This window comes from Eptesicus fuscus, chromosome 4 (assembly GCF_027574615.1).
Source record: "Eptesicus fuscus isolate TK198812 chromosome 4, DD_ASM_mEF_20220401, whole genome shotgun sequence".
NCBI lineage: Eukaryota > Metazoa > Chordata > Mammalia > Chiroptera > Vespertilionidae > Eptesicus > Eptesicus fuscus.
Genome location: NC_072476.1, coordinates 11,939,240 through 11,962,314, shown reverse-complemented (window position 1 = coordinate 11,962,314; position 23,075 = coordinate 11,939,240). Strand labels below are relative to the sequence as shown.

Below are 23,075 nucleotides of genomic sequence, written 5' to 3'. Positions count from 1 at the left end.
TTAAGTTGTGATAAATACACATAAAATTTATCATTAGTGACATTTAGAACATTCGCAATGTTGTGCAACCATCACCATCATCTAATTTCAGAACTTTTGTCATTTCAAAAGAAAACCTGTACCCATTAGCCGTCACTCTCCCTTATCCCCTTACCCCAGCCCCTGGCAACCACTTTCTGTTTCTATGGATTTACCATTTCTGGACATTTCATATAAATAAAATTATACATGTGGTCTTTTGCCTCTGGTTTTTTTTTTTTTAATTTCTTTTATTGATCTCTGAGAAGAAGGGAGAGGGATAGAGAGATAGAAACATCAATGAAGAGAATCACCGATGGGCTGCCTCCTGCACGCCCCCCACTGGGGATGGAGCGGCAACCCACCCCCCCCACCCCCCCACCCCCCCACACCCCGCATGTGCCCTGACCAGGAATCAAACCGTGACCTTCTGGTTCATAGGTCAATGCACAACCACTGAGCCACTCCAGCTGGGCAACCTCTGGCTTCTTTTGCCTAGCATAATGTTTTCAAAATTCATCTGTGGTAGCAGTTAGACAGCCATGAGCAGAGCAAGGGGCTAGGTACTGGAAGTCACCAGGGCGGGAAGCCCTGGGTGCCAAGCAGCAGACAAAGCTGGGAAAACAAGGACCTTGCCCTCAAGGTAACCTTTCCTCCCCTAGCACATTTCTAATCATGCAGTTTAGACCCGCTGACCTCCCATATCACTGGTCATGCTGTTTGGACCCTGCCGTGACCTTGCCTCCCCTGGCACGTTGCTAGTCATGGGGTTGTGGGTTGGGGGGTGAACAAGGGGACTGGAGAATAGCCCGTAAGCATTAACCCCGAGGGATAACATCTAGGCTTCAGTTGTATTTCAGCTACAGAAAAGCAACAAGCCCTAACTGGTTTGGCTCAGTGGATAGAGCGTCGGCCTGGGGACTGATGGGTCCCAGGTTCGATTCCAGTCAAGGGCATGTACCTTGGTTTCGGGCACATCACCAGTAGGGGGTGTTCAGGAGGCAGCTGATTGAGTCGATGTTTCGAACTCTCTATCCCTCTCCCTTCCTCTCTGTAAAAAATTAATAAAATATATTTTTTTAAAAAGAAAAGCAACAAAACCTGGCAGCTGACCTCAGGACCAGCTGCATTTACTGATGACCCCCTGCCCTGACACCGGCCAATCAGTGGAGACCATGACTCTGAAAAGATACACCTGGAAAGTTGATGAGTATTCTATTGGGATCCTCCCCGGGGATTGCCCCTAAAATTCCCGCCCTTAGAAGCCCTTAGGGTGGAGGACCCAGCTTGCTCTCCCTCCCCTGAGCACACTCTCCACCTTTCCCCTCCCATGCCTCTTCCCTCTCCCCGAATGGCATGTTACCTCCTGAGCCCATTTCTTCTGCCACTCACTTCTACCACCTCTGTAATTTTCTAAATAAATGTTCTCTTATAGTTTGAGTTTTGGCTCTGAATTCTTTCCTAGCCAGAACTCAAGTACCAAGGTTGCTGAACCAAGGTGCAGTCTGACGCCACCCATCTAACACCTGTGCCATTCTCGCCACCACCAACACATCCAGGTTGTTGCATGTATCAGTACTTGATTCCTTTTTATGGCTGAATAATTCTATGGATACATCACAATTTATTTATCCATTCATTACATTTGGGTTGTTTCCACCTTGTATGGTAAATGGGAACATGGGCCGCCTCCCACCCTATTGGAAATACAGTGAAGACCACCTGTAAGTGGACTGTGCGGCCTTGGGAACCTGGCCAGAAGAAATGCCAAAGAGAAACTGCTTCTAGATTGTAAACAGCTAGTGGTGTTTTGGTTGTTGTTTTTTTGTTAATCCTCATCCGAGGATATTTTTCCCATTGATTTTTAGAGAGTGGAAGGGAGGAGGGAAAGGAAGAGAGAGAAATAGAGAAACATTGATGTGAAACACATCAATTGATTGCCTCCCGCACTTTCCCCTACTGGGGCCGGAGAATGGGTCTGCAACCCACGTACATGCCCTTGACTGAGAATCGAACCTGCGACCCTTAGGTGCGTGGGCCGACACTGTCCAGGGCTCAACAGCTAGTGTTTTTGTTTGTTTGTTTTAATATTTTATATGTCTTTTCAATAGATTATTGATTTCAGAGAGGAAGAGAGAGGTAGAAACATCAATGATGAGAGAGAATCATGTGCCCTGACCAGGAATAGAACCATCACCTCCTGGTTCATGGGTCCATGCTCAACCACTGCTGCCTCTTGCACACCCCCAATGGGCATGTGCCCTAACTAGAACGAACTGTGATCTCCTGGCTCATGCTCAACCACTGAACCACACAGGCTGGGCAACAGCTAGTGTTTTGATCTCACATAGGCCTGTCCCTCTTGCAGTGCATGCCCTGTTTTTCTATATAAAACCTTGTGTTGGGAAAGTCGGGTGGCAGTGAAACAATAGCACCAGCAGGCTGCCCCTGGTGCAGCCCATTACAGGCTGGGTGGGACTTCGCAGTTCAATTTCACAGTGGCAGCTGGTGCGGGAGTAAACTTAACTGGTTGACCGCCACCAGTGCTCACATAAGTCCTAATACACCCATGTCCTTCCCAGCCAGCCCTCTGGTTTCTTTCTTTCTTTGGAATCCACGAACAATATGCTGAGGTTTTCTGGGACCTCAGCACTTTGCGTAACACACCTTTTCTACTATTGTGAATAGTGCTGCCATGAACATGCTCATACAAAGTTTTTTAAATTTTTAAATATTTTTTTCTTGATTTCAGAGAGGAGAGGAGAGGGAGATAGAAACATCAATGATGAGAGAGAATCACTGATTGGTTGCCTCCTGCAAACTCCCCACTGAGGATCAAGCCCGCAACCCAGGCATGTGCCCTGACCGGGAATCGAACCGGTGACCTCTTGGTTCATGGGTTGATACTTAACCACTGAGCCACACTAGCCAGACGCACACTGTGTTTTACAGTCAATACTGTGTTGAAAAAAAAAAATACTGTGTTGACTTTCCGTGGGCAGAGCCTGATGGGAACTCCATCATCTTTAGGATGGCTGCTCAATCTCCATTTTTTGGCTGTACTTTTATTTAACCAATCCCATGTTGAAGAATATTTAGGTGGAATATAATTTTTTTGCCACCTGAGTCTTTTATCACTGACCCCCTTTTTTTTGCTTAGCTCCTCAGAGGTGAAAATTCAGACTCATTGGCTACTTGTATTTTCTAGTACAATTTAAATCCATGAAACACTATTAAGATTAAATAGTGTTGTCCTATGCCACCTATATCCATGCCCCATTCCTCTTGCAGTATGGTATTCCTGCTTGGGGGAGACCCTGACACCATTCATTTGTAGGTAAAAGCTGAGCACCTACTGTGTGCTGGGAACACATCATGACTGTGATTTGCTCCTTTCCCATCCAGTTGCAGGGCACCTCACCCAAGGTCAGTCTTCTCCAGTAAATGGCACCAGCCCTTCTAATCTTCTCCTGGACCTGTCCACAACCATCCACTGTGTCTCAATACTGACTGTTACACCTCTCCCACTCTGCCACCTCAGTCCCCACAAACCACAGGGGATGTTAAACCAAACAGGTGCGGCAGAGCTCAGCTTTGGGGTAAGCTGAGTTTAATCCTGACTCTGCATTGTCCAGCTGGTGATTCCCTGTAGCTCGGTGTCCTCATCTATAAATCAGGATACTAATAGCCCCTGCCTCTCAGGGCTGTCCTGTGGTTCCAACAAGGTAATGCAGGCAAGGAGCAGTGTTCAGTGCACAGATGCTTACAGAGTGCCCAGTAAACCAAGGCAACTTGGCAAGTATTGTATGAGCCAGCCTATGGCTGCACAGCAGAGTATTTTCCATTCTGGTCAGTTTACCACATACGCTGGGTGTTTCTGGGAGCTCAAAGAGGGGTTTGTGATCTTCTGTCAAATCCAGTTCCTCCCCAGGGTCAGCTCCACCCCCAAAACTGAGCAGGAAGGAAGACACAGGGAGGAAGGTACTCCCTTCTTGGGTCGTGGGTGTACCAATAAGGAACACTTTGCATGCCCTGCGTTTGTGGGCCATGGCCCTGTCTTTCAGGGGCTCCCAGGCCAGCAGAGACAAACTGAAACAGGTCTTATGAAAACAAGCAGGGCCCAGCCGATGTGGCTCAGTGGTTGAACGTCAACACATGCCCCGAGAGGTCATCAGTTCAGTTCCTGGTCAGGGCACATACCCGGGTTGAGAGCGCGATCCCCTGTAGGGCTTGCAGGAGGCAGCCGATCGATGTTTGTCTTTCACGTCAATATTTCTCTCTCTTTCCCTCTCCCTTCCTCTCTGAAATCATTAAAAATACATTTAAAAAAAAAAAGAAGCAGAGGTCTTAGGACTTCAACTTTCTTTTCTTTCTTTTTTTTTTTTTTAAGGCCAAATAGAAACTGCTTCTAGATGTGAGCCTGGATTGTAAATAGCTAGTGTTTCGATCTCACATAGCTTATGTACGGGCACATCCCCCGTCCCCTGTGTGCCCTGTTTTTTTTTGCTTTTTATTATTATTATTTTCTTCTTTTTTTTTTTTTAATTTCTTTATTGATTAAGGTGTCACATATTTGTCCTCATCCCCCCATTCCCACCCCTCACCCCTCCCCAGGGATGCCCCCACCCCCCTGTTGTCCTTAACCATTGGTTAGGCTTGTATGCTTGCACACAAGTCCTTTGGTTGATCTCTCCCCCCTACCCCCACCCTCCCCTACCCTCCCTCTGAGGTCCGACAGTCCGATCGATGCCTCCTTGTTTCTGGGTCTGTTCTTGTTCATCAGTCTATGTTGTTCATCATTTCCCCTAGATGAGTGAGATCATGTGTTACTAGAAATATACTTATAAGAACCGAATGTGAGACGAGCAATAATAGTTATGCTGACAGGCAAATGAATCAGTGTGTAGTGAGTTTCTTTCTGGACCAACAGTTCTTTTGAGACCCAATTTCAATGTCCACCAGTTCCTTATGTGTACATGTCGGCACTGACTTTTCAGCTCTGGATGGTGGATAAATGGTGGTAATGCAGGTCCGACTCCCTCTGGTTTGGTTTTGCCCAGACACAGGGCTGCGGCCTCACCCGGACCTGGGACCCAGCATCACCCAGGCCCCGGGGCGCGCAGCCTCACCCGGTCCTGGGATCCAGCCTCACCCGGACCCAGGGGCGCGTGGCCTCTCCCGGACACAGGGGTGCAGCCTCACCCGGACCCGGGACCCATGTGCCCTGTTTTTTGTACTCCATAAAACCTGTGTTGGGAAAGTCTGGGTGGTGGCAAAAGAGTAGCACCAGCCGGCCACCCCCAGTGCGGCCTGTCTGCCAGCCTGATGGGACTTAGTGGGACAACTTCACAGGCGGCAGCCAGTGTGGTGGCAAACTTCTCTGGTTGGTCGCCATTGGTACACACGTTAAGTCCTAATAAACCCCTGTCTTTCACAGTCAGTCCTCCGAGTTATTTCTTTGGAATTCACAAACAATATGCTAAGGTTTTCTGGGACCTCAGCACTTTGCATAACAAGCCCCAAAGTGGAAACAACCCAAATGTCCATGAACTGGAGAAGGGATCAACAGGATTACACTATTCCACCTGGCAACTCTGGACAAAAAGGGGCCACATGCTGACCTGACTAGCTCAGGGAAGGCCTGCATGGTGGCCTTGCAAACTCAGAGACCTAAAGTAACCAAAAGGTTACTTTGTGATAAATACACATTAAATTGTATTTATGGTAGTCTGAAATTAAAACGTTTTAGCTAAAAACCGCGTATGGTGGGTAGTCATGTCCTAGGCCAGCATCTTCCCTGACAAAGGTCAATCTTTACCCTAATTGAGCCTGTCATTGTCTTTTTGCATCTGTGATAACATATCTTTGGAATGTCAAAGTAATTTTCCTTTTTCTGGACCCCTCAAAGCACGGGCACCACTCTGCGGAGACCAAGACCATAAATCCACTCATTGTTATTGAGTTTATTGCTGACTGTTAACTATCCTATACCCACCTATATGTAAAAGAAGTATGTGTCTATCATTTTACTTTTTATCCAATCCCAGAGGTTCCTCCCCCTTTCCCGGCTTTCTCCTGCCTCCCTAATCTTTCACCAATGGATTTCATATACATCTCCTCTTTTTTTTTTTTTAATATATTTTATTGATTTTTCACAGAGAGGAAAGGAGAGGGATAGAGAGCTAGAAACATCGATGAGAGAGAGACATCGATCAGCTGCCTCTTGCACACCCCCCACAGGGGGACATGCCCGCAACCAATGTACATGCCCTTGACCGGAATCGAACCTGGGACCTTCCAGTCCGCAGACCGACGCTCTATCCACTGAGCCAAACCGGTTTCGGCTACATCTCCTCTTTTGATTGTAATGTATAAAACAAAGTGCAAAACTGCCATTCTCCAGAGCATTATCTCAATCTGTTGAGATTTTGCTTCCCAGCAATTGTTGACAGTTTGGCTCAAATAAACTCACAAAAATTCTTCACAGGTTTGAATGTGTTTTTTGTTAATACATTTTATTGATTTTTTTACCGAGAGGAAGGGAGAGGGACAGAGAGCTAGAAACACCGATGAGAGAGAAACATCAATCAGCTGCCTCCTGCACACCCTCACCGGGGATGTGCCCGCAACCAAGGCACATGCCCTTGACTGGAATCAAATCTGGGACCCTTGAGTCCGCAGGCCGACGCTCTATCCACTGAGCCAAACCGGTCAGGGCTGCATGTTTTTTTTACGTTGACACAACTAAAATGAAACAAAAACACCAAGAAGGAAGCATTTCACAGACATTATGTTGATCCAAAGAAGCAAGAACAAGAAGAATACACACAGTAAGATCTTCTTTTTAAGATGGTCTGGAACAGGCAAAGGAGGCCATGACTTCATGGTGATAGTAGTCAGGAAAGAGGTTGGTGGGGGGTGTCCGCTATTGGCTGGATAGTGAGGTGAGGGAAGTTTGTAAAGTGATGGAAATATTCTGAATCTTGATCTGGGTTGTGTTTACACAGGTGTATAGGTATGTAAAAATCCCATCAAGCTGCATACTTAAGATTTATGCAATTTATTATACATTACACCTCAATAAAAGATAACAATAACCTAATAATAATGATGATGACCAAATAAGGACCCTAATCCCACTGCTTCGAAATTACTCGTTCACAAAACCACTAAGACCGCAGGGAAAGCATTTTGGGAAATGACAACGCAAGGCTTGTGAGGAAGGAGTTCCGAGCTGGCTCTCAGGACTGGCCGTAACCTGACGGCACGCTGACACTGTGTGCGGAGACTGTCCAGTGGGAAGGACAATGCCCGGCTCAGCCCAAGCAAAGGTGAAGACGTGATTGCCTCCGAAAGGGGGGCAGCACCCCACCCCTACAGCGCTCCTGCGGAGAGCCCCGCCCGCACGACGGGCGAGAAGCCAGCCAATCAGTAGCCTGCCCGATTGAGGGTCATTCGATTAAGGGTCTCCGTCACCTAAGCTGACCACGCGCCTCCAATGAGCGAGCTGCCCATTGAGCTGCCCAATAAGCAGCGGCCTTACGTCCTGCGCCGGCTCCCCGGCTCCGCAGCGTTTCCGCAGTCAAGGTTCCACTCCGAATACCGGTTGGCTCCCTGCCAGCCAATCACCGAAGCGCCTCTGGACTTACAGCCAATAGCTGTCCTCTTCCCTGCGCCGGCCCGTGACGGTTGGCGCTGAGCTCCGGCAACCTGAGGTAGGCAGGGGCGGATTGGCGCAGGCGGTGTCCAATGGGTGGTGCGCGTGAGGCGGGGGGGCCAATGAACACGGCGGGGGCGGAGCGGACACTGTGGCGGGCGGCTGTGAGGAGAGGCCGGTGGCTGCCGGTGGCGGTGACGGCGGCAGGCGGCCATGGCAGAGGCGGAGGCAGGCGGCGACGACGCCCGCTGCGTGCGGCTGAGCGCCGAGCGGGCCCAGGCGCTGCTGGCCGACGTGGACACGCTGCTGTTCGACTGCGACGGCGTGCTGTGGCGCGGCGAGACGGCCGTGCCTGGCGCGCCTGAGACCCTAACGGCGCTGCGGGCCCGTGGCAAACGCCTCGGCTTCATCACCAACAACAGCAGCAAGACCCGTGAGGCCTACGCCGAGAAGCTGCGGCGCCTGGGCTTCGGCGGCCCCGCGGGACCCGGCGACAGCCCTGAGGTCTTCGGCACGGCCTACTGCACCGCGCTGTACCTGCGCCAGCGCCTGACCGGCTCTCCGGCTCCCAAGGCCTACGTGCTGGGCAGTGCAGCTCTGGCGGCGGAGCTGGAGGCCGTGGGCGTCGCCTGCGTGGGCGTGGGGCCGGATCCCCTGCAGGGCGACGGCCCTGGCGCCTGGCTAGACGCGCCCCTCGAGCCCGATGTGCGCGCCGTCGTGGTGGGCTTCGACCCGCACTTCAGCTACATGAAGCTCACCAAGGCCGTGCGTTACTTGCAGCAGCCCAGCTGCCTGCTCGTGGGCACCAACATGGACAACCGGCTCCCCCTCGAGAACGGCCGCTTCATCGCGGGTCCGTGCGCCCCGGGGCAGGAGGTTGGAGGGCGGCGGCGGGCCTCTCCAACCCTCTGACCTCGGGCGCTCTCCTCCCCTCCCCTCTCCGCCCCTCAGGTACCGGTTGTCTGGTCCGAGCCGTGGAGATGGCCGCTGAGCGCCAGGCCGACATCATAGGGAAGCCCAGCCGCTTCATCTTCGACTGCGTGTCCCAGGAGTACGGCATCAACCCAGAGCGCACCGTCATGGTGGGAGATCGCCTGGACACAGATATCCTCCTGGGCGTCTCCTGTGGCCTAAAGACCATCCTCACCCTCACTGGAGTCTCCTCTCTAAGAGATGTGAAGAGTAATCAGGAAAGTGACTGCATGTCTAAAAGGAAAATGGTCCCTGACTTCTATGTTGACAGCATAGCCGACCTTTTGCCTGCCCTTCAAGGTTAAAGATTTAGCGTCTTTAATCTACAGAATAAAAAAAATTTGAAAATCACTTAACCAAATTAATAGGTGGGGCTTAAGCACTTGCTCAGCTAGGTGGCTTTAAAGGTAATACTTGGAGTTAAGCAAAGGCACTAGTAACCTTGGAAGTAAAAGTTTGGGGGGTGATTTTGTTACAGGTGTTTATAATTTGAGATGCACCTTTTTTTTAAGAGAGTAAAGGAGAGAGAGAAACATCAATTTTCTGTTATTTATGCATTCATTGGTTGCTTCTTGGATGTGCCCTGACTGGGGATCGAACCCACAACCTTGGCATATCAGGACAACCCTCTAACCAACTGAGCCACCTGGCCAGGGCCTAAAATGCACTTTTAAACTTGGAGGGCATTGTGGGGATTCTGGGCCTTGGTTGCCATTGGCAAGAGCAGGCTTCACATCTGTCCAGAATTCAGATAACCTAAGGGCCTGCTGATGGGACTGAGGTAGGTCTAGGGGTGTCACATATTTTATTGAAATTTTTATTCAGGGATCAAGTCCCCTTGTTGGGCAAAGGGGAGAAGGGACTGACTATTTTGACTAGCAGGAGAAATGTACAAACCAACCCATGACCCGATGGTTGGGGTCATCAGCAGAGGAGCTGGCTGCTGTATTCCATCTCCTCACCTGCAGGGTGGGATGGTACCCAGGTAGTGTCTCCCCGTCTTTGGGGTGTGGAGAGCTGACCTTACCACCACCACTCCACATTTCCTTACAAACCACTCTGCCATTTTGAGTGTTGTGTTTCAGATGCTCAGGGCTGCTGCTCCTCATACATGGTCGTGCAGCTTTGTAAACTCACCCCAGCTAAACCACAGCTTTCTCAAAATGTACATTTAAACCCAAGTGACATGGAGTGAGCATATTGTTGGCTGAGTAGCCAGGAGGACATGGGTGCCTTTGCTGAACTTTGGCCTGCTGTGTAGGGAGCTCAGAGCAGCACTGTTATAAAAAATTATTTTTTTAAACTTTTGAACAACTTTGTCAAGGGGTGGAATTGAATCTTAAGCATGTTAATAGCTGTGCTCTGTCTTGTAGGGCAAATCTCACCGAAGAAATCTCCAGGCCCCGCAGTGAGCAGCAGGGCTAAAGTCATAAGCAGGCCAAGGAATGCCTGTTATCCAGGGTGCCCTCTGGGTGGGAGAAGAAAGAAGTGTCCCCAAGAACAGGAAAAATGGTTCCTACAAAGCGTCCAGCCTCTTCCTGTCCTCCCCTACCTTTGGTTGTGTGGGGGTTAGATGCCAATGGTCCATGAGGCCAACTGTCTTGGCTCTGAAGTCCTTTGTCAGTGGCCAGCTGGAGGACTGGCAGGGTTCACCGGCTAGCCATGGGTTCTTGGTAGGGAGCCCTGGCCTTTGCCTATTCCCTAAGTTGCTGACCTTTGGGAACAGGCCTGATAAGCAGACTTTCCAGCTGCACTTGTAGGGTAGAGCCTGGGAAGCTGTTCCTTTGGGCCGACTCCTTCCCGGCGCCTTGCTCTGCACCCAGTGGGGTCTGCCTACAACCTGTGGCTTCTCTCCTAGTCCCAGAGTTACAGCACTCTTTCACTTCTTTCTCTGAGAGTTCTCAGTAGTAAAGGGTACCCTGAGCCTTTAGCTCCTCCCAGGCTTGGAGTGTTTGGGGGTTGGACTCTGCCAACAACAGCAGGGCAGCCGGTGCCTGTGAGGTTGGTGGTGCTGACGTTGGCTCTGCGAGGTCGGCTCAAGGTGGGTCTGGATATTGAGCAGGCCTGTCAGGGCGTTGTCACCCACACCAGGAGCACGCAGCAGGTGCGGCAGCCAGCGACACCTTCCTCTTCTGCCCCATCTCTGCCCTTACTGTGTGAACTCAAATGCACATTAAACTCTCAAACCCATGCTGACTAGCGTTCCTTGCTCTCGCCTTGACAGCAGCCTTCACACACAGGCTGCAGCTGTCTAGCCTTCGTGTGGGTATGGGACGGGAGGACTTAGTTGAAGGCTCTTCTATTCCAGAGCTGGAAACAACCCCATCTCAGGTTCATAACAGGACAGGTTCTGAAGATCCAGGAAAAATGAAGCACAAAGCAAAACCAGAGTAGGACAGGGCTCCTGGTGAGGACACCCGTGTTGTGAAAGCTGCCTGGGGAGCCCTGCCTGTGGCAATCCACAGTGTTAAGTGACGAAATGCAAGCTAGGAGCCAGGGCCATAGCACAGTTAGAGAAAGCCATGCTGGTCAGGGCAGAGGCTGGTGGACATAAGGCTGACCTAACCGTCTCAGGGTGCAAGGGAGGTTCAAGTAGGCTACCTTTACTGCAGCGGAGCTTCCTGGAAGCCATCCTGGTGTCAGGCACATTCTCTGGGATGCTACCCAACCCAAAATTGCAGGGGTTGGGAAGTGGGATGGCAGTGCAGAATACCAACCTTTCATAACAGGCATTTATTGATGGTTTGCTGTATGCCAGGCCTTGTGCCCAGCCCTAGGAGTCTGGAGGTAACCCAGGAGACTAGAAACCGGCCTCTTTAGGAAAAATTAATCTGCCCCCAACCAGACTCTGCAAAGCTGCTCTTGCCAAGTCTGGGCTGCCCTCCCTGCTATTCAGCAGATCTTGATTTCCACAAGGCCATGCTCTCATGCTCTACCAGGTTTGTGCTCTCAGGTTAGCACAGGCCAGGTGTGAGGAGAGCCAGGCACGGTGACAAGCTCATCCCCCTCCCCCAGGTGGAGGGGAGAGGGCTGTCTTGGCTCAGGTAGCTGGGCTGGGGAGGAGGCAGTAGGGTCAGGAGGGGAGGGGGCCAGGACGGCTGTTTGGCTTATCAGAGGCTCCTGAGGTTTTCCTGGCTGACTCCAAGGAGTGGCAGACAATCAGAGCATTGTCACCAGGGCTGCATCATGGAGCAGGGGAGCTGCTGTGCAGAGGACCCCAGGCCTGGGCCTATCAGGGTGAGTGCCTCCCATCACCCAGTGCCCTCTCCTGGGACAAAGACCCAGGGCATGCCCTGAGCAGGGGACAAGAGGGCAACACCCATCACCCACACCTCCTCAACCCCTACCTTCCCTGAGCCAGTCTGCTCTAAGCCCCACTGACTGCAATGTGCCCTCAGGTGAAGACCAGGCCCTGCCATGGGGGCTGGAGAGCCCTGGGCCTGCTGCTGCTGCTGCTGGCATTGGCCACTGCTGGGGCTGTGGCTGGAGGGCTTTTTGGCTTTGCTCACAGCCCTCCCAAGGTGAGCCTCCTCAGGACCTGGGCAGGCATGCACACTAGGAAGGGGGAGGAGAAGCCAGCACATCCAGCCCTCCAATAAATCCAGGGCTTAGAGCTGAGCTTACAGGGGGAGGACAAAGGAGTGAAGGGGTCAGAAGCCTCGAAGGGCTGGGGAGAGAGGGTGAGGGCAGCCCTAGCCTGCCCAGCTGAGCTCTGGCTTCCCACCCAGCCACTGCTACAGATGTCCCGTCTGACCCTCCCGAGCCCCAGGGTGTACCAGTTCAACCAAACTGCCCAGGTGGACGTGGCCGGGAATGTGGCAACCATCAGGGTAACCCCGACTCAGAGTAACCACAGCTGGGCGGTGCTGTTCGATGGGCAGAGCGTGAGTTGACTGGTGGGGATGGGGGGGGGGTCACTGCCAAAAGGTATTATTCAGATGGACTTTCCTTACCTGCCTGCCTCCCCAGGGCTGTGTCTGTTACCGACCTGCAGAGCACCGGGCCTGCTTCCTCCACCTGATGGAGCCCAGAGATCGCAAGACCCTGCAGCTTCTGGTGAACACCTCGAAGGTGAGCAGCCTCCGTACTTGCATGATCAGGCTTTCCAGGCCAGGGGCCAGACAAAGGGTCCTGTGTACAGCCCGGGCCGGGGAGGGCTGGGGCTCTGGTTTCAGAGGAACAGAAGCTCTATCTTCCCTTTGGTGAGGCTGCTGACAAGAACTGAGGGCGTGGCTGGCACAGTGCTGGCATGTCCAGAGATTCATGGGCCCTGCCCAGCCAAAGGCAGTGCAAGTATCCCTGTCCCAAGGCCCACCAGAGCCTTCTCTGCAGACCCAGGGGCCTAACAGCCCCAGCCAGGATACCCACTATGCTCAGGAGCTGCTGGCAGTGCTTGGGAGCCATGAGGTGGACCCTGCCCAAGTGGGGGCTTCAGTGCGGCACTTTTGCTCAAAGATCCCCATTTACTGGGCCCGTCGAGCAGAGGGTGAGTCGGGGCAGCTATGGGGAGAGGCCTGGGCTCCCGTGGACATTCTGGGAGAGGGAGACGCACTCTTTTGGGGTTCATTAAGGCCCTTCCCCACAGGGCCCCGGAGGCAGCGGCTCATCTATCTATGCATCGACATCTGCTTCCCAAGCAACATCTGTGTGTCAGTCTGCTTTTATTACCTCCCAGACTGAACCCCCAGCCCACCCAGCCCCACAAGCCAGCCAGCTGGACGGCCCTATCATCAGTACCATGGAAGGCAGCCACCAGCAGGGGCTAATAAACCCCTCCACTTGGCCATGATGGTGTTTTCTGTGGTCTCGGGACATATAATGGGTAGGGAGGGGGAAAAGCACTGGCTTGGGGGTAGGCAGCAGCCAGGCTGCTTGGGTCAGCCTCCTGAGCCCTGTCACATCCAGATAAGCAACTGGGGACTAAAAGAGCCCCCAGGCAGACCAGCTTGGCATCTAGGCTGGCCAAGGGGGCCAGGGTAGTCAGTCAGGTCCAGCTAGCCTAAGCTGGTAGAGGCTAGCCCGAGGAAGGGCTCGCTCTGACTTGGCAGCTGAACAATCACATCTAGCCAGTGCTGCCTGATGGCTGCATGCAATCCCAGCGGGGCACAGGCTAGCCCAGCACACTGTCATTGAAGGCCAAGCAGACCACGGCTTTCTGGTGGCCGCCGTATTCTCTCTTGATCTCTCCCGTCTCCACGCACCAAAGCCGGGCCAGGTTGTCAGAGGAAGCTGTGGGGAGGGAGGGTATGGGTAGCAACTCAGGATTCGGCCCCACACTGGAGGCTGGCTCCCAGGTAGCAGGGAATCCGCAGCAATCACCACTGGGCTAGCAGGGCAGGGAGGCAGGGTAGGCGGGACTCACCCGTGACAATGTACTGGGAGTCCCCAGAGAAGGCACAGCCCCACATCCAGCCTCGGGATGACTCTCCGGGATTGCTGCTCTTGATGCTTAGCTCCGTCATCAGGGAGAAGTTGGACGTCCTCCAAATCTTGCACGTCTGGTCAGCCGAGCAGGTGGCGAGGAGCCTAGGGGTGGGTGTGAGCATGGTGGGGATGTCATCAGCAGTCACTCCAACCCTGCATCCCCTTGCCATCCACCAAGCAGACCCGGATCCATCAAGCCCCCAACCCAGGCAGGTCCCTTCCTCCCCATAGCCATGGAGAACTCCTGGTCTACCAGGCCCCGCACACACGTGGAGTCTGGGCTGAAGCGGCACTGCAGGGCGTAGCGGGTGTGTGCTGGGATCTTGGTCTTGGGGATGAGCTGCGTCACCTCATCACCAATGCCCCCCGTCAGATTCCAAACATAGCAGTTCCCCTGCGGGGTAGGAGGAAGATCATGGGGGGACCAGAACCTCCAGTCTGACACATGGGAATGGGTGCCCTAGCAGGTAGACCCAGATCCAGGGGCTGCCATCCAACACTGTGGTTGCACACAGGGGATCTGGGGTCCGGGGACATATTGCTGGCACATCAAGTCCCACCTGCAGGGAGCACCTGGAGGCCTGGCCCCAATCAAGGGCTACACCTGGTGGGCTGAGAGCAAGAGGCTATATCTAGCCTTCCTGATGCTGCTGGCCAACCGGAATGCGAAGAATGAGATGGGCCCTGGTTAGCATGGGTCAATGGTTAGAGCATGGCCTGCATCCTGAAAGATCACAGGTTCAACTCTGGTTCAAGGTCACACACCTAGGTTGCAGGTCTGATCCCCGCCCCCAGTCAGGGTGAGTGTGGGAGGCAACCAACTAATGTGTCTCTGTCACATCATGTTTCTCTCTTTCCTCTTCCCTCCAATCGCGCCCCCCCACCCCATCCTCCCTCCCTTCTACTTTCTAAAATCAATGGAAAAAATATCCTCATTCATTGGGTGAGGATTTAAAAAAAAAAAAAATGAGAGGAGGGCACCCACAGTATCTTGAGGCCATGATAAGGAGCCAGGGTCATCATTGGCTTTATGCAGGGAACAATGGGATCAGGCTGGTACTACTGAAGAATGCCCTGGTGGCAGAAAGAGAATGGATTGGGGTGAGGGGGATCAGAGGGAGACCAGAAAATGGGGTAAGTGGGATAGATTTTAGATTCAGGAGATGGGAACTGATGGGGCTACAGCAGGTAACGAGAGGTGGCATCTTGACTTTGGTGACTAGGTTGGAGCTGGAGTACAGGAGGGAACAGCAGAACTGTGGGGTAAGGGAGACACCTGCAGGGAATAAAGGAGATAAGGGGCTGGGTGCTGAGTTGGTCTCCACCACTGCACCCACCCCAGGACTCACAGTGCTATTTACTGCTGCCATGTAGCTGGCATCCGGATCAATGTGGGCAGATGTGATGGAGACCTCAGGCTCAGGGATCAACTGCTCATTGTGGTCAGTTTTTAAGTCCCAGATGTGGATAGCGCCGCTCTGGTCACCCACAATGAGCTCTGCCTGGGGTGCAAGGGAGGGAGGTGAGATAAGGCAGGACCCCTGCCCCCCAAAGCCCCAGGGTGCCCAGACCTGTGCATACCCCTCACCTGGTTGGGGTGCAGGCACACACAGTTAATGGGTGCATTCACCTGGAAGATCCGCTGACACTGCAGGTTGCGGGACCTTTGGGGTGGGAGACAAATACTGTAGATGCTGTTGGTGCCCCACCCAGATGCCCTTTCCCTGGCCATTTATCCTTGTCCCTCTGCTGCTAAGAGCTACCCCACAGGAAATACTTAGGAGGCTCACACTCACCAGGGGCAGTCTGAAGCCAATGATTGACTCAGAAGGGACATAAAGGCCAGTCCCCTGCCTCAAGGCAGGACTTGCTCTTTGATGCAATTTATTCTCCCAGAGTTCCCTGTAGGATCAGGCTGAGACTGGACTCATCTTTGTGTGGCTTTATCTCTTCTCTAACCTGCTTTCCTCATTGCTTTCAATAAATCACCCACATAGCAAACCCTGTCTCGGCTTCTGCTGAGGGAACTCTCCAGTTTGACCCTCACTCCCATACACCCAGAACCCCTACACATCCAGGCAGCTGGCCCTCCTGCCTGGCATCCACACCTGAGGTCCCAGATCCGGGCAGTGCAGTCCTCCCCACCCGTGTACATCCAGCGGCCATCCTCATGGAAGCCCACAGATGCGATGTTCTTATTGACCCCATCATAGCTGATGATGGGGTTGGGGTTATTGGAGTTGAGATCATACATGCGGATGTGCTGGTAACCTGTGGGCACAGACCAAAGTGAGGTTTGGCTGTGCCTAGATCAAACCACCAAGAGGTTAGGGGTCAAGTTGAGGGTACAGGTACCTGCAGCAGCAATCATACTGCGGTCGGGCGTGATTTCCAGGGCATTCACCTGCTATGTATGCTAAGGATGATGACCAGCAGAGCCCTGGAGTCAGGAGCCCTCAAGGCCTCCACCATCTGGCTCAGCTGCTGCTGTATTCTCCCCACCCCAGGCCTTCACCCAGGCTGTTATCCCCACCAGGGATCCAGTCCAGCACCACCCTCCCCACCTCCCCAGCAGAGGATACAGAGTCCTGGTGCTGCACCGTGCGGGTGCAGATCCCGCTGTGGGCCTGCCAAAACCGCACGGTGTGGTCATAGCCCGCAGTCGCCAAGATGACCGGGTCACTGCCCACAGTGCCTGGGGATGTGTTCATGTTGTGGCCGCTTGGAAGACTCAGCAGGGGTTAAAGGTCAGAGAATCTGGAAAATAGAAAGGTGAGTATACCCTTTATGCCCTAAACCAGCGATTTCCAATCTTTTACATCTCATGGCACACATAAACTAAATGCTAAAATTCTGCGACACACCAAGAAATACTTTTGCTGATCTGACAAAAAAAAAGTTATAATTCTGATTCATTCACACCGAAGGGCTATTGTTGGGTTGGCTGTTGTCATTTTTAAATTTGACAATCTAATGGAAAAGAGGTCAGTACCCCTGACTAAATGGGAATTGCACGTTTTAAAAATTCTTGCGGCACACCAGTTGAAAATCACTGTCCTAAACAGATTATAGGTCCACTCGGAGATAGATAGATAGATAGATATCATTCCCATTTTAGAGATGGGGAAACTGAGGCACAGAGAGGCTTAGGGACACGCGCGACAACCGGCAAGAGGCAGCCTCCCAGCTCTGCCGCGTACGCCCGGCCCGGCCCCACAGACACGCCGCGGACGCCGCCACCCGCAGGGGGCAGGTACGCCGCCGCCACTCTGCCGCAAGGATGGGTCGCGCGTGCGCAAGGCAGCAGAGGGGCCGACCGGAAAGCCGAGTGCTGCGACTGCGCATGCGTAGCAGGCCAGCGGCTAGACCTGCTGCGAGGGGGCCCTCTGTGGCGGGATCTTGGCGCTCCCAGGTTCTCTGCCGGCCGGCCGGGCTCTGTCCCACTGGGCCAACTTCCTCCGGGTGCGCTCTCCGGGCCACACAGTAGCTGCTTTCTAGCCCTCGTCCCGCGACCTCAATACCGTACAGGCGGCTCGGCGCTCCGCCGCAGTCCAGGACGGCGAGTGGAGGAGTGAGTCGATAGAGTCTGAGGCCGAGCGTAGAGTTATCGATGGGCCGCTAGGGCGACACCACGGGCGTGCGGGGGTGGGTGGGACGAGACCAACGCTCTGGTGCTGCGGGGCCAGCCCCTCCCTGGAAGAACCAGTAGAGGTGCTGGCTGGCGGCGAGGGGTAGATGAACGAAGTGGTGGCCTCAGCCTTCTCCTCACTCGAGCACCCCTCCCTTGTGGCACTCACTTTCCATGCTTGGGTCCCCAGGCCAGGTCGCGCAGTCTCTTCCACCCCCTACTCGCCATGCCGGGGTAGGATTCCCAGGTAAATTACGGGACGCTTAGTTACATTTGAGTTTCAGATGAGCAGCAATAACTTTTAAAAAAAAGTCCCAAATATTGCATGAGATAAACTAAAAAGTTATTCGTTGCTTACGTGAAATTCAGATGTAACTAGGCGTCCTGTAGTTTTATTCGCTAAATCTGGCAACCTTAGTCCGGGCACGTACAGGGCTTTGTAGACCCATCCTCCATTCCCCTAACTCAAACCAGTGACCCCTCCAAAACTGGGGTCCCTCATACTTTATTTTCCACCACCACCACCCCCCACACACACACACACACTCCAGGCACGTGGTCTCACCCTTTTTCACAGAAAAACAGCCCTTAAGACAGGCTCTCCCACTGTTTGTGCTCACCACGGTCAAAACGCAGCTGCACCTCCACCCCCTTCCTTATCTGGCCCTTGTACTAAGGCCACATCCTCCAGCCCATCCACCCAGGCCCTGGGTCCCAAGAACCTTCCTTCTTGTACCTTCCCCACTTCCCCTTCTTCCTTCTCCCCAGACTTGAAACTCCATAAAACAACCCAAAACTCTACTTCCAGCCAGCACTCTCTCCTTCAAAGAGCTGTCTTCACTGCCTTGCTGGTTCCACATTCTCGCTTCCCACTCCTCTTGCTGCCAGGACTTTTATTCCCAGCTATCCAGTTAAAATGTCACAAGGTCACTGCCCTTCTCATGCTGCCAAACCCAGTGGATACTTTTCTTTCTGGATCTTGACACGTTTGCACAGTAGTTGACAGCACTGCTTCTGAAAAGCTCCTGTTGCCTAGCTTCTTCTTTTTTTTTTCATTTCTTTTTTTAAATATTTTATTGATTTTTTACAGAGAGGAAGGGAGAGGGATAGAGAGCCAGAAACATCGATGAGAGAGAAACATCAATCAGCTGCCTCCTGCACACCTCCCACTGGGGACGTGCTTGCAACCAAGGTACATGCCCTTCACCGGAATCGAACCCGGGACCTTTCAGTCCGAAGGCTGACGCTCTATCCACTGAGCCAAACCGGTCAGGGCTGCCTAGCTTCTTGTCCAGGCATTCAGTCTCTTTCTCTATCCCTAAGGCTGGTGCCCTTCAGAGTTCTTGTCTCTGCACACCAAACTGTCCGTGGGGTTTCCAGGGCTTCTAATACCGCCATCCCTCCTCCCGGCCTCCAGCTCAGGTCTAGCACCCGGTGAGACACTGTCCCTGGAAGGCCCCGCGGACATCTCTACTTTTCATAGCCAAGACAATTTGCTATGGACCTACTCCTCTGTGTGCAGTGGCTACTTGGGTGTTGCAACTAGTTGTGATCCAGGTGCATTCACTACCCACTCTCCCATAACATTCTCCTGGCCTGCCTTCCCACACCACTCTGGCCCCCCTTCAAGCTGTCCTACACATTGCAAAACCGTCTCTTAAAAACCTAAGTCTGAGCCCTGTTAAAAGCCTTCAGGGGTTTCCTGTCACCCTCCAGACTCCTGGGTCTGGCCTCTACAGACCCCGCAGCTTTCTCCCCGCTCCGCTCCATGAGCCACTTGCTCTATGCTCCATCTGGCCAGAGATGATTTGCCACCACACACTCACTTCTGAACCTTTCCCCATACCTAGGATGCTTTCCCCGCCACCTCTTTACCTATTGAACTCCTGGTTTTCAGCACCTTTCATAGCATTTTGAGGGCTTATTCTGTGTGAGGCATTATGCTGTTTTTGTTTTAATTGAGGTGAAATTCACATAATATGAAATGAAATATTTTCAAAGTTTGTGGCACTTAGTACATTAAAAAGGTGTGCAACTACCACTTCTATCTAGTTCTAGAACATGTTCATCACCCCAAAAGAAAACCCCATATCCATTATGCAATCACTCATCATTCCCCACCCCCTCTCAACTCCTCCAGCTCTTGGCAATCACCAATCAATCTAATTTCTGTCTCTATGGATTTGCCTATTCTGGATGTTTCTTTTTTATATAAAAAGAAATCCTCTCCCCTTTAAACATCAGCTTGTTCCCAGTGTGTTTCTGTTTGGTTTATTCATTTGTTTTGTTTTTAGGTTCAACATATAAGTGAAATCATAGGGTATTTGTCTTTCTTTTGTCTGACTTATTTCACTTAGCATAATGCCCTCTAGGTCCAACCATGTTATTGCAAATGGCAAGATTTCATAATTTTTATGGCTGAATAATATTCCATCATGTATATATGTACCACATCTTCGTTATCCATTTCTCTATTGATGGACATCTATGTTACTTCCATACATTGGCTATTACTAGTAATGCTGCAGTGAACATAGGGGTGCATATATCTTTCAAATTAGTGTTTTTGTTTTCTTCAGATAAATACCCAGAAGTGGATTTGCTGGGTTATATGGTAGCTCTATTTTTAATTTTTTGAGGGATCTCCATACTGTTTTCCATAGTGGCTGTACTAGTTTACAGTCCCATCAACAGTGTATGTGGGTTCCCTTTTCTCCACGTGCTCACTAACATTTGTTGTTTATTGATGATAGCCATTGTGACAGGTTTGAGGTGATATCTCACTGTGGTTTTGATTTTAATTTCCCTGATCATTAGTGATGTTGAGCATCTTTTCATATTTCTGTTGGCCATCTGTATGCTCTGTTGGGAGAAATGTTTATTCAGGTCCTCTGCCCATTTTAAAAAGTTTTTATTTTTCCATTAAAGTTGACATTCAATATTATTTTGTACTAGAGGCCTGGTGCACGAAATTCGTACACTGGGGGGGGGAGGGGGTTGTCCCTCAGCCCAGCCTGCACCTTCTCGCTCCTTACCGCCTGCCTACTTGCTGCTGCTTAGTGATTCCGCCGCTGCACTCGCCAGCCTTGAACCCAGCTTCTGGCTGAGCAGTGTTTTCCCTGTGGGAGCACACTGACCATCAGGGGGCAGCTCCTGCATTGAGTATCTGCCCTCTGGTGGTCAGTGCACATCATAGCAACCGATTGTTCTGGTCGTTCTGCCAACTGTTGCTTAGGCCTGTGGTCAGCAAACTGCGGCTCGCGAGCCACATGCGGTTCTTTGGCCCCTTGAGTGTGGCTCTTCCACAAAATACCACGGCCTGGGCGAGTCTATTTTGAAGAACTGGCATTAGAAGAAGTTTAAGTTTAAAAAATTTGGCTCTCTTGCCAAAACCAGTTTGGCTCAGTGGATAGAGCGTCGGATAGTCTGAAGGGTCCCAGGTTCAATTCCGGTCAAGAGCATGTGCCTTGGTTGCGGGCACATCCCCAGTAGGGGGTGTGCAGGAGGCAGCTGATTGATGTTTCTCTCTCATCGATGTTTCTGGCTCTCTGTCCCTCTCCCTTCCTCTCTGTAAAAAAATCAATAAATATATATATATTTTTTAATTAAAAAAAATTAAAAAAATTAAAAAATTTGGCTCTCAAAAGAAATTTCAATCGTTGCGCTGTTGATATTTGGCTCTGTTGACTAAGGAGTTTGCCGACCACTGGTTTAGGCTTTCATTATATAGATTAGTTTCAGGTGTACAGCATAGTGGTTAAACAGTCATATACGTCATAAGGTGATCACCCCAACATTTCAAGTACCCACCTGGTACCATCCATAGCTATTACAATATTATTGACTATATTACCTATGCTGTACTTTTATATCCCTGTGACTATTTTGTAACTACCTATTTGTACTTCATTTTTGTTGTTGTTGTTTTTATTGTTATTATTTTTGTAGTTCTTAATCCTCACCCGAGGATATTTTTCCATTAATTTTTTTTTTAGAGAGAGTGGAAGGGATGGGGAGAGACAGAGAAAAACATCAATTGGTTGCCTCCTGCATGCACCCTGATAAGGGCCAGGGATTGAGCCTGCAACCAAGATATGTGCCCTTGCTGGAATCAAATCTGGGAGCCTTCAGTCTGAGGGCCCATGCTCTAACCACTGAACCAACTGACTAGGGTCCAATTTGTACTTCTTAATCCTTTTACCTTTTTCACCCACCTCTGCCCATTTTTTTAATTGGATTTTTTTGGTGTTAAGTTGTATGAGTGCCTTATAAATTTTGGATATTAACCTTTTGTGAGATGTATCATTTGTGAATATCTTCTCCCATTCACTAGGTTATCTTTTCATTTTGTTGATGGTTTCCTTCACTGTGCAAAAACTTTTTAGTTTGATGTGATCCCTTTTTTTCTCTCTTTTTTCCCCTTATTTGAAGAGACATATTCAAAAAGATACTGCTAAGAATGATGTCCAGCCGAAACCGGTTTGGCTCAGTGGATAGAGTGTCGTCGGCCTGCGGACTGAAAGGTCCCAGGTTCGATTCTGGTCAAGGGCATGTACCTTGGTTGTGGGCACATCCCCAGTGGGAGGTGTGCAGGAGGCAGCTGATAGATGTTTCTCTCTCATCGATGTTTCTAACTCTCTATCCCTCTCCCTTCTTCTCTGTAAAAATCAATAAAATATATATATTTTTAAAAAGTGATGTCCAGCCCAGCCGGTGTGGCTGGGTGATTGAGCGTCAACCTATGAACCAGAAGGTCATGGTTCGATTCCCAGTCAGGGCACATGCCTGGGTTGTGGGCTTGATCCCCATTAGAGGGCATGCAGGAGGCAGCCAGTCAATGATCCTCATCACTGATGTTTCTCTCTCTCCCTCCCTTTCCCTTCCTTTCTGAAATCAATAAAAAAATTTTTTTTTTTTTTCAAAAAAAGAGTGATGTCCAAGAGATTACTGCCTGTTTCCTTCTAGGAGATTTTGGTTTCAGGTCTTACATTTAAGTCTTTAATCCATTTTGAGTTTATTTTATACTAGAGGCCCAGTACACGAAATTCGTGCATGGGTAGGGTCCCTAGCAGCTGCCGGCTTCTGGTGGGGCCTCCCTTCCCTAGGTTGCCTGCCACCACTGCCCCCTGGTGGTTAGCACACGTCTAACTCCTGGTCCGTGGAACTCCCGCCCATGGGGACAATTTGCATATTAACCTTTTATTATATAGGAGATTGCCAGTGTGTGTCATATGTACCGGCTAGTTGGACAGGTGGACGGACAGACAGTCGGTAACTTAGCCTTTTATATATATAGGTATGGTATAAGAAAGTAGTCCAGTTTCATTTTTTTTGCATGTATCTGTACAGTTTTCTCAACACTTCTTGTTGAAGAGA

The 23,075-nt window shown here is 51.2% G+C and overlaps 3 protein-coding genes and 1 non-coding gene across 6 annotated transcripts; 3 read left to right on the top strand and 1 right to left on the bottom strand.

The window, feature by feature from the left end:
• Positions 1-7,820: 7,820 nt before the first annotated feature.
• PGP (phosphoglycolate phosphatase) lies at positions 7,821-8,998 on the top strand. The gene is made up of 2 exons (XM_008146413.3): positions 7,821-8,528; positions 8,627-8,998. The coding sequence occupies exons 1-2, from the start codon at positions 7,889-7,891 to the stop codon at positions 8,950-8,952; spliced, it is 966 nt and encodes a 321-aa protein (XP_008144635.1). The 5' UTR covers positions 7,821-7,888; the 3' UTR covers positions 8,953-8,998.
• A 76-nt stretch (positions 8,999-9,074) lies between these two features.
• Positions 9,075-13,327, top strand: BRICD5 (BRICHOS domain containing 5). The gene is made up of 6 exons (XM_008146412.3): positions 9,075-11,884; positions 12,046-12,168; positions 12,376-12,531; positions 12,617-12,718; positions 12,980-13,133; positions 13,233-13,327. The coding sequence occupies exons 1-6, from the start codon at positions 11,834-11,836 to the stop codon at positions 13,325-13,327; spliced, it is 681 nt and encodes a 226-aa protein (XP_008144634.2). The 5' UTR covers positions 9,075-11,833.
• MIR1842 (microRNA mir-1842) lies at positions 10,655-10,736 on the top strand. Its single transcript, NR_129216.2, has one exon. It is a non-coding gene; the product is annotated as a microRNA mir-1842 (primary transcript).
• On the bottom strand, positions 13,290-17,647 carry MLST8 (MTOR associated protein, LST8 homolog). 3 transcript variants are annotated; one of them, XM_028152984.2, is made up of 9 exons: positions 17,440-17,647; positions 16,654-16,828; positions 16,427-16,478; positions 16,180-16,342; positions 15,660-15,735; positions 15,421-15,573; positions 14,341-14,465; positions 14,010-14,173; positions 13,290-13,876 (listed from the first exon to the last, which is right to left on the bottom strand). In XM_028152984.2, exons 2-9 carry the CDS (start codon positions 16,780-16,782, stop codon positions 13,758-13,760), a joined length of 981 nt encoding a protein of 326 aa, XP_028008785.1. In that variant the 5' UTR covers positions 16,783-16,828; positions 17,440-17,647; the 3' UTR covers positions 13,290-13,757. The 3 variants fall into 3 exon arrangements, with proteins under 3 accessions (XP_028008785.1, XP_054570593.1, XP_054570592.1); XM_054714618.1 differs by having other exon boundaries at positions 17,598-17,635; XM_054714617.1 differs by lacking the exon at positions 17,440-17,647 and adding an exon at positions 17,238-17,385.
• Between the last annotated feature and the right edge of the window lie 5,428 nt (positions 17,648-23,075).